The sequence below is a fragment of the Ascaphus truei genome, chromosome 9 (genome assembly GCF_040206685.1).
Source record: "Ascaphus truei isolate aAscTru1 chromosome 9, aAscTru1.hap1, whole genome shotgun sequence".
Taxonomy (NCBI): Eukaryota; Metazoa; Chordata; class Amphibia; order Anura; family Ascaphidae; genus Ascaphus; species Ascaphus truei.
This window is the reverse complement of record NC_134491.1, coordinates 1344003-1354625: the sequence shown is the minus strand read 5'-3', so window position 1 is coordinate 1354625 and position 10623 is coordinate 1344003. Positions and strand designations below refer to the sequence as shown.

Here is a 10623-nt window from a genome sequence, read left to right as displayed (position 1 = left end):
TTCTTCCTCAGTTAACCAATTGTTCATTAATATGGAGGTTGTGGCACTACTATTGAACTTGATTCTTCCCTGGTAAACACAGAGGCAAATAATTTGTTTAATACCTCTGCTTTTTCCTTATCTCCAACAATCTGCCTACCCATCTCACACTGAAAGGGTCCTATATTTTCTTTTCTCATTTTTTTTGTTATTAAGGTACTTAAAGAACTTTTTAGGGTTGACCTTACTTTCTATTGCAATCCTTTTTTCATTATCCCTTTTTGCTAATTTAATTGCCCTTTTGCAATTTTTGTTACATTCCTTATAATTCTGATACGATGTCTCTGTCCCTTCTGAATTAAAGAATCTAAACGCCTTCCTCTTCTTGTCCATTTCCTCCCTACCTGTTTATTTAGCCACATTGGTTTTGACTTATTTCTTTTATACTTATTACCCAAGGGTATACACTGATAAGTATGCTTTTCTAACAATGTTTTAAAGACTGCCCATTTATCTTCTACATTTTTCCCTGCAAAAACATCATCCCGTTGTATTACTACTAGATTAGACCTCACAGCAGGAGGAGGATCTCCTCCCACAGGAGGCAGGTAACAGCGCACAGCCGTGAGAAAAAGTGGAGGATGGCTTCAGATGGGGACTAAAAGAATTTTATTGGAAACAAAGTATACAGCTGACGGATCCTCTGACGCGTTTCAGCCCTCAGGCCTTTGTCAAAGAGAGAAAGATCCGTCAGCTGTATACTTTGTTTACAATAAAATTCTTTTAGTCCCCATCTGAAGCCATCCTCCGCTTTTTTTCACGGCTGTGCGCTGTTACCTGCCTCCTGTGGGAGGAGATCCTGCTCCGTTTCACTTCGGACTGCACGCCAGGTTGCTGATTTGTTTCCCCTGATGACATCATCACCGCCGGTCATGTGACCGCCCTGTGCGACGGAAGAGTTGCTAGACGGGTTGGCGGTGCTACAATCATTGAAGGATCCATGAGGCTCGACAGTACACACTCCACTAACCGTGAGTCTCTCTAACCCAATGTTATTTGTGCTCATCACGGAGCCAGTTGCTGGGAGAGACTTTACATCACTCATTGGAAGTGTTGCCGTTGCCCACCTAATATCTTGTTATATATCTACATTTCAGTGACTGTGTTGGCTTCTAGAGCACCTGGTGGGTTAACCCTTGTTCACCCGTTCTTTACATTAGATTAGACCTCAGTTTATTAAAATCTGCCTTTCTAAAGTTTAAGGTCTTTGTTGAACCCAAGAAATCTATTTTTTGATCATTTATTTCAAACGGGACCATGTTATGATCACTGTTACCCAAATGTTCCAGGACTTGAATACTTGTTAGTACTTCTACATTGTTTGATATGACCAAATCCAGAACTGCCCCTCTCCTGGTTGGTTCCTCAATAATTTAGGTCATATAATTGTCTTTAAGCACCCCCAAAAACCTGTTTCCTTGTGTAAGAATAAACCTTAGCAATCCTGCAGGGTCTACCCTAATTATCTGTCTCACCCTATTAGGTTGATGGGTTTTTAATCCTTCTCTTTGGCCTGATCAGCATTAATACTCTGACCGCAATCAGCCTGACCCGGTATATCAAGGGATGCAAGCCACATCGAGGTATGGCATTAACCCATTCACTGCCAGAGGGGCCAGTGACTCTGTGCACATAGTTACATAGTAGATGAGATTGAAAAAAGACGTAGGTCCATCAAGTTCAACCTATGCTAAATTTAGACAACAGATACTTTATCCTATATCTATACTTATTGATCCAGAGGAAGGCACATGCTGTGATGTACAATGTTACTAATGAAATACTAACACTGAGGAAACGAATCATACTGATACCAATAATACTACAATGAGTAATACCCAGTCTACTAATAATAGTGAGCCTCTCCCTATACTTGCATCCTAAACCCTGCTTCTCCTTAGAAGGTACATGTAAGGCAGCCTCAATGTACAAACCCTTGCCAGGGCTGACGTGTTGCGCTATTCTGGGTGGTTAGAAGGATCACTCCCCAACTCTAGAGGGTGTTTGAAGTTGTTGGGAGGCATCAGTGAGGGGCAATGATAATATTTCTGGGTGTCTGTTCTGTAAGAGCCAGGTAGAAGTGTGATAATCCTCACGACTGATTTATGTACCGACACGTTAGTATTCAGGATGCTTTAACCTCTTGGCTGCCGTAGTTAGCTTGGTGTGAGCTCTCCCTCTCTCCTGGTTTCAGCGCACACCGTGGATAAAAGGAGCGTTTCTGTGACTCTGACTTTCATTTGGATCTTTGCTCTTTTCTGGTCTGGATGCCCCGTGCTGGGCTGGGGGAGCTTCACAGGTACTGTATACACAGGCAGGGGCTTCTAATATACAGGTCACAGGCTGGGGGATCTTCACAGGTACTGTATACACAGGCAGGGGGCTTCTAATATACAGGTCACAGGCTGGGGGGCTCTAATATAAAGGTCACAGGCTAGGGGAGGTTCACGGGTACTGTATACAAAGAGGTGCCCAATGCTACATCCAATTGACAAAACATATACTTTTTTTATTTTTTATTTATTTATAAAAATATTTTACCAGGAAGTAATACATTGAGAGTTACCTCTCGTTTTCAAGTATGTCCTGGGCACAGAGTAAAACAAATAATACATGGTTACAAATACAGTTACATAAATGAACAAGGTATACATTATATACAAGACATTGCATGCACAGTTAAAGAAAATATATATTATGAGCGTATGAAACAGTTACAGACCAGATTAAAATGTGAGACAGCCTTAGATTTGAAAGAACTTAAGCTGGTGGTGGATATGAGAGTCTCTGGTAGGTTGTTCCAGTTTTGGGGTGCACGGAAGGAGAAGGAGGAACGTCCGGATACTTTGTTGAGTCTTGGGACCATGAATAGTCTTTTGGAGTCTGATCTCAGGTGATAGGTACTGCATGTGGTAGGGGTGAGGAGCTTGTTCAGGTAGCTGGGTAGCTTGCCCAGAAAGTATTTGAGGGTGAGACAGGAAAGGTGAACTTTGCGCCTAGACTCTAGTGATGACCAATCTAGTTCTTTGAGCATTTCGCAGTGATGTGTGTTGTAGTTGCATTGGAGAACAAAACGACAAATTGAATTGTAGAGGGTGTCAAGTTTGCTAAGGTGGGTTTGAGGAGCCGAGCCATATACTATGTCTCCATAGTCAATAATTGGCATTAGCATCTGCTGTGCAATACGCTTTCTGACCAGGAGACTTAGGGAGGATTTGTTCCTGTAAAGTACCCCTATATACGGTAATAAGTATAAAGTTTTTTGTCAATTGGATGTAGCATTGGGCACCCCCGTCTTTTGTTGTATACAATTGCCACGCTCAGTAGCACTCTTTGATGTGGTGGGTGTAGGAGTTTGAGCTAGCTGGGAATGTGTTAATGAATTTCTGACTGTATACACAGGCATGGGGCTTCAAATATACAGGGGGAGCTTCACATGTACTGTATACACAGGCAGCCGCAGGGGGCTTCTAATATACAGGTCACAGGCTGGGAGAGCTTCACAGGTACTGTATACACAAACAGGGGATTTCTAATATACAGGTCACAGACTGGGTGAGCTTCATAGGTAGTGTATACACAGGCAGCCGCAGGGGGCTTCTAATATACAGGTCACAGGCTGGGGGTTTCTAATATACAGGTCACAGGCTGGGGGAGCTTCACAGGTACTGTATACCCAGGGGGCTTCTAATATACAGGTCAGGCTGGGGGAGCTTCACAGGTACTATATACAGAGGTAGCCGCAGCGGGCTTCTAATATACAGGTCACAGGCTGGGGGCTTCTAATATACAGGTCACAGGCTGGGAGAGCTTCACAGGTACTGTATACACAGATAGGGGATTTCTAATATACAGGTCACAGACTGGGGGAGCTTCACAGGTACTGTATACACGGTCAGGGGGCTTCAAATATACAGGTCACAGGCAGGGGGCTTCAAATATACAGGTCACAGGCAGGGGGCTTGTAATACAGAAGTCAGGTGTCGCATTGCATCACAGCCTGTGCTGTATGATTTTCTGTGCAGAGCGGAAGTACGGAACATGTGAGATAGACTGGGCGCAGGCCACACGCTCAGCCCCCTACAAGTGCTACGTTATCGGGGTCTTGCTGTGGGGCTTCTTTCTCCCGGTGTCCGTTATGGTGTTCTGCTACGTGTCCATCATCAGGACCGTCCACGCCAGCCACAAGAGCTCCCGGAGAGGGGACATCAGCCAACGCCAGCTCACCATGGAGAGAGACATCACCCGGGTAATTGGGGCTCACACAGAGACGTCCGCCGAACACCGGGCGTTACATTGTATCTCTTCCACTCACCGCGTCCCGTGTATCAGCAGCACACAGGAGTCTCTGAGGAAGCTGCCCGTTTTGTCCGAAACGTTGTCACTGCAATGTGACAGCGGCAGAAATGACACTGGCACACTGCAGTCCCTATTTTAACCCTTTGTGAAGCAGTGTTGCACACTCCTCCAGCAGCAGTCCTGCCCAGAAAACCAGCTCATAACATAACCTGATAGAAATAGATCAGCAAAACATATGACTAACACTTTATTTTTTTTAATCTTGCTATTTTGCTCAGTTTTCTCCTGTTTGTTATTACACAAAGTATCAGCTGCTTGTATGGCAACCTCTGTTGCCTTAATGAGTGCGCATGGCAGCTGCCATTTTAACCTCCCAGAGAAGCACATTTATAGCAACTGATATCTCCAATGTACACTGTACAAATACTGTAAAAAAAGGTGGGATTGCTAAAAAGAGCAGAAATATGTAATATAGTATCAGGTTAATTCCTGCAATTCGTTAATACAGTACCCCGTTTATCCCCCAGGTCTCTTTCGTTATCTGCACAGGCTTCCTGCTGGCCTGGTCTCCCTATGCCGTCATCTCCATCTGGTCAGCCTGCGGATACCAAGTGCCAGCCCTCACCAGTGTGGTGGCCACTCTCTTTGCCAAGTCGGCCAGTTTCTACAACCCAATCATCTACCTTGGGCTGAGCCCAAAGTTCCGGCAGGAGCTCCGGGCTCTACTGTGCTGCCCCCAGCAGGAGAGAGGGCCTGGGTCCTGCAAGAAGCCGGAGCCAACCTCTGATCTCAAGCCCAGGCAGTGGGAGCCGCTGAGCCTGCACAGTGGGGGAACTGAGGCACAAGCACACATCACTCAGGCAGCCAGGGTCCACATGTCTGGGGGTGAAGGGGAGGTGACACTAGATCAGGTGCCTGCACAGAACAGTACCATGGTTCCTGGGAACCCAGGTTCAATTATAAATGTTGACATGGACATCAACCTGGAGTGTGAGATGGGACACGTACCTCTCACCCTCTCCTAATACACAGACATCAGGGACACATACTGCTCACCCCATCCTAATACACAGAAATCAGGTACACATACCTATCATACTCTCCTAATACACAGACATCAGGCACACATACCTCTCATCCTCTCCTAATACACGGACATGAGGGACACATAAATCTCATCCTCTCTTAATACATAGACATCAGGGACACATACCTCTCATCTCCTCCTAATACACAGGCATCAGAAACAAGTACAGCTCAACCCCGTTATAGCGCGATCCGCTATAAAGTTGATCTGCTTATAACGCGGTGTGAGCATGGACCCCAAACTTTACACACAAACCCCTCGCCTCCTCCCCCCTCCCTTCCCCCCTCAAACCCTCCCCCCCTTTTTTTTTTGCCAAACTTCACACACACACCTCCCCCTTCCCCATCCCCCCCCCATCATGGTGGGGCTGCTGGAGGATTGTGGTGGGGCTGGCGTCGCCTCACTCGTGCCTCCTCCCTCCGATCGGGCGCGCGGCGTCCATTAAAAAAAAAAGTTTAGCGCGACCCCGATTATAACGCGGTCGGATCGGGTGACCCCCGAGGACCGCGTTATAACGGGGTTCAGCTGTACTTCTCATCTTCTCCTAATACACTGATATCAGGGTCACATACCTCTCATCCTCTCCTAATACACAGACATCAAGGATACATCCCTCTCACATCCCCCTAATACACAGGCATCAGGGACACATACCTCTCATCCACTTAAAAACAATTAAATCCAATCAAATATTTATTTTTAAAAATTAGAAAATTTTAAATAAAAGCCTCACTGCATAGATCCACCAGATCTCCCTAAAGACCCCCTCCCTGCATGGATCCACTAGATGTCTCTACAGACCCCCTCTCTGCATAGATCCACCAGATCTACCTACGGACCCCTCCCTGCATAGATCCACTAGATCTCCCTACACAGCCCCCCCCCCACACCTCTCAATCCTGGATTAAAAACTCAAGTGATAATGCCACAATCTCCAATGAGTTATGTAACCGAGTTATCCGGTAACCTGCACACTGCACGAGCTGCTCTGTCACTACACAAAGCGGAGAGCATACAGTATTCCTGCTCTCACCTTACTGCTTGCACACAACACTCAAGGCAGAGAACATCTCCAGCTGCACTGTGCACCCTGCTGCTTGATAGATTACATTACTGGTCTCAGTATGACATCATATGTACCACAAGCACGACAGGGTGTACACTGAGCTGTTCTATGGCAGCATGAGTGACATCGGGTGTTGTTGCCCCATCTAGCAGTGAAGTGGTTAATTTGCTAATGATCTAGTGTCTTTGCCCCACTGGCACATTTAGTAGGATGGCTGGTCCGGACTTTGGAAAACAGGGAAGCTTTAGTGTTGTATGTGTGTAGGTATGTATGCCTTTATTTACATAGCGCTTCGCAGTAGTAATACGTGACAATCATATAAATAACAAATAATGCAAATAACACATAATGGGAATAAGAGCTTCAGACATAAAAGTAACATTTAGGAAAAGGAGTCACTGCTCCGAAGAGCTTACAATATAATTGGTAGAAGGTACATACAGAGAAGAGCTTACAATCTAATTGGTAGGAGGAACATACAGAGACAGTAGGAGGGCGTTCTGGTAAGTGCATCTGCAAGTGGTCAAGCTTTATGTATCAGGTGTATAGTGTTACCACAGAGCTACTAGTGTTCTTAGTGCACCGGGATTGGAAAAAATTGATTAGGTTTTTTTGTTCCAGGAAATGTTCTTCGAGTGCAAACCTCATGGGCGCCATAGGAAAAGTGTGGGGGGAGGGAGCAGGGAGAGTAGGGGAAGGGGGGGGGGAGGGAGCAGGGAGAGTAGGGGAAGGGGGGGGGAGCAGGGAGAAACAGGGAAGAGGAAAAGAGCAGAGAGGGAGAGGAGGAACAGGGAAGGAGAGAAGGGAGGGGGCTAGTGTTTGGAAGGGGGGGCAGAGGTGGGAGCTGGGGGAAGAGGTGTATGAATAAGGGAACGGTGTATGAATAAGGGAGAGGTGTATGAATAAGGGAACGGTGTATGAATAAGGGAGAGGTGTATGAATAAATGAGAGGTGTATGAATAAGGGAACGGTGTATGACTAAGGGAGCGGTGTATGAATAAAAGAGAGGTGTAAAGAGAAGTGTATTGTTCTGGCCTAAGCACACCCTGATAGATGCGTAGGGACAGGCAGGTTAACTCAATCCCATATATCAAGCAAGGAAGACTTCTTACTTGCTGAAGTGTTTATTTGGGGCAACAACATACAAATAAAAAGGGGGAAAAGCACTGAGGGAACACTGGGACATCAGAGTAATGGAGGGGAAGGGGAGCTATGAGGGAAGTGGGCTAAATGCAAGATATAGGGATAGGTGAAAATCAGTGACTTTACCAGGATAGGAGAGATGACTGCTCGAGATGGCTGCTGGTACTAAGAGACAGCATGCTGGTCTGGGCTGATGGGAAACTAACTGGGACAATACCACCTGGCAAGGGGAGGGGGAGCAGTCCATCCTGGTAAAAAGGCAGGGGGGTTGCCAAGGCAACTTGCTGAAGCCAAGAAACCCACAAGGGATCGCAACATTGTTGCAACAGCTAGGCTGAGAAGTGCTGGCCACATGAAGACAGGGAAAACACAATCCTGTTCCTGGACATGTATCCTGGGAAAAACCCACCACAAGTCCTAAAAAGGTAAAAGAGAGAATATGGCAAACTCATTGCTATAAAAAAATTACAGCGATTCTTAATCATACCAAAGAGCGGTATTTGGCAGCCTGGGAACCCTGGGTGAGCGAGATGAGAGGCACAGGGTTTGACACATGTCTCTGCACTATGTAGAAGCTGTATATGAGTTGAACTGCTTTGTTAATGATACAATGTGATGTTCTATATGCTATAAGTGAAATGGCACTGGTATTCCTCCCACCCCCCTCTACCCTCTTGCACCTGTTTTCATTTTGTACCCACCTAACCACCCATCGCACCCCCACTTTACTGTCTGTCCCCAATTTATATATATGTAAATAAAAATATTGTTTTAAAAAAAAGAGCGGTGTATGAATAAGGGAGAGGTGTGAATAAGGGAACTGTATGAATAAGGGAGAGGTGTATGAATAAGGGAGAGGTGTATGAAAAAGGGAGAGGTGTATGAATAAGGGAGAGGTGTATGAATAAGGGAACTGTATGAATATGGGAGAGGTGTATGAATAAGGGAGAGGTGTATGAATAAGGGAACTATATGAATATGGGAGAGGTGTATGAATAAGGGAGAGGTGTATGAATAAGGGAACTGTATGAATATGGGAGAGGTGTATGAATAAGGGAACGGTGTATGAATAAGGGAGAGGTGTATAAATAAGGGAATGGTGTATGAATAAGGGAGAGGTGTATGAATAAGGGAACGGTGTATGAATAAGGGAGAGGTGTATGAATAAGGGAGAGGTGTATAAATAAGGGAATGGTGTATGAATAAGGGAGAGGTGTATGAATAAGGGAGAGGTGTATGAATAAGGGAGAGGTGTATGAATAAGGGAGAGGTGTATGAATAAGGGAGAGGTATATGAATAAGGGAGAGGTGTATAAATAAGGGAATGGTGTATGAATAAGGGAGCGGTGTATGAATAAGGGAGGTGTGTATGAATAAGGGAGAGGTGTATGAATAAGGGAACGGTGTATGAATAAGGCAACGGTGTATGAATAAGGGAGAGGTGTATAAATAAGGGAGAGGTGTATGAATAAGGGATAGGTGTATAAATAAGGGAATGGTGTATGAATAAGGGAGCGGTGTATGAATAAGGGAGAGGTGTATGAATAAAGGAGAGGTGTATGAATAAGGCAGTCCTCACTAACACTGCCTCCCTCGGCAGTGCCCTACTGCGAGTCGCTACCCTGCTACAACCCGGAAGAGGAAGTCCAATGCTGGGCTCTCTCGCGAGATCGCTGTTCGGGAAGTGCTGGCTCTGGCTGGATATTAAAAATGAATGAACCCCTGTAGGCTATAGGTACCACTCTCCAAGACCGAGTGTGTACCCTATATTCTATGCAACCCCTCAACGCGTTTCGCGCGATCTTGCGCTTCGTCAGGAGGTAGTATACATCTCTGGGGGCTGCCTTATATAGGCCACCCCTCCCCTAATCATGCTAAATCTCTTACACATGTGCATACTTGTTACAATGAATAATTAATGATCCTGTGATTAAACAATTACTTTCAACATGACATACATAAAAACAATCCACTATTATCTTATACATTATATTTAAAACCTGTCTCACCCATCTTAAAAGAAAAATAATAATTTTTTCTAAAACATTTCATTCAAATTACTGTAAAAGTTCCTTAAAATACTACTTAACTTGTACTTAGATCCTTAGATCATTCACTTGCTAATCTGCATATTGCCTACTCTAATGAAACTTAGTCTAGTTGCAGATCCCTTATTGGGAAGTTAATAGTTAATATATAAATATCTGTATCCTCTTTCCCCTATTTAAAAATTAATTAAAAAATATATATATATATACCAACTAAGATTTAAAAACTGTTAAATCTAAAACCCATATTTTACTTGTTATGAAATTAGAATCCATATAGCTATCTAAGGAAGGGATTTAACTCTATCATTTCGTTCAGACCATCAGGCATTTTGCTTTTAAGTGTATATATCCAAAATTGTTCGCGTTGGAGTAACTTTTGATCTCTATTTCCTTTTCTAATGTCTTTTTGGACTATCTCTAAACCTCTAAACCTTAGACCTTCCGGTAACCCATTGTGGTAATGTAAGAAGTGCAGGGACAAATTGTGTACTTTTTTGCCATTGTCCACATTACGTTTGGCGTTTCTAATACCGTTAACATGTTCGCCAATTCGTACTTTAAAGTACGAATTGGCGAACATGTTAACGGTATTAGAAACGCCAAACGTAATGTGGAAAATGGCAAAAAAGTACACAATTTGTCCCTGCACTTCTTACATTACCACAATGGGTTACCGGAAGGTCTAAGGTTTAGAGGTTTAGAGATAGTCCAAAAAGACATTAGAAAAGGAAATAGAGATCAAAAGTTACTCCAACGCGAACAATTTTGGATATATACACTTAAAAGCAAAATGCCTGATGGTCTGAACGAAATGATAGAGTTAAATCCCTTCCTTAGATAGCTATATGGATTCTAATTTCATAACAAGTAAAATATGGGTTTTAGATTTAACAGTTTTTAAATCTTAGTTGGTATATATATATATATTTTTTAATTAA

The 10623-nt window shown here is 44.1% G+C and overlaps 1 protein-coding gene across 1 annotated transcript in view; it reads left to right on the top strand.

The window, feature by feature from the left end:
• LOC142502355 (opsin-5-like) overlaps nt 1–7191 on the top strand; it is a 28180-nt gene extending 20989 nt beyond the window's left edge. The window contains exons 3-6 of the mRNA XM_075613193.1: nt 1523–1622; nt 2234–2338; nt 4065–4288; nt 4866–7191. Of these exons, the coding sequence (XP_075469308.1) occupies nt 1523–1622; nt 2234–2338; nt 4065–4288; nt 4866–5363 (927 nt within the window). The 3' untranslated portion in view covers nt 5364–7191. The remainder of the gene's footprint in view (nt 1–1522; nt 1623–2233; nt 2339–4064; nt 4289–4865) is intronic.
• Nucleotides 7192–10623: the final 3432 nt, after the last annotated feature.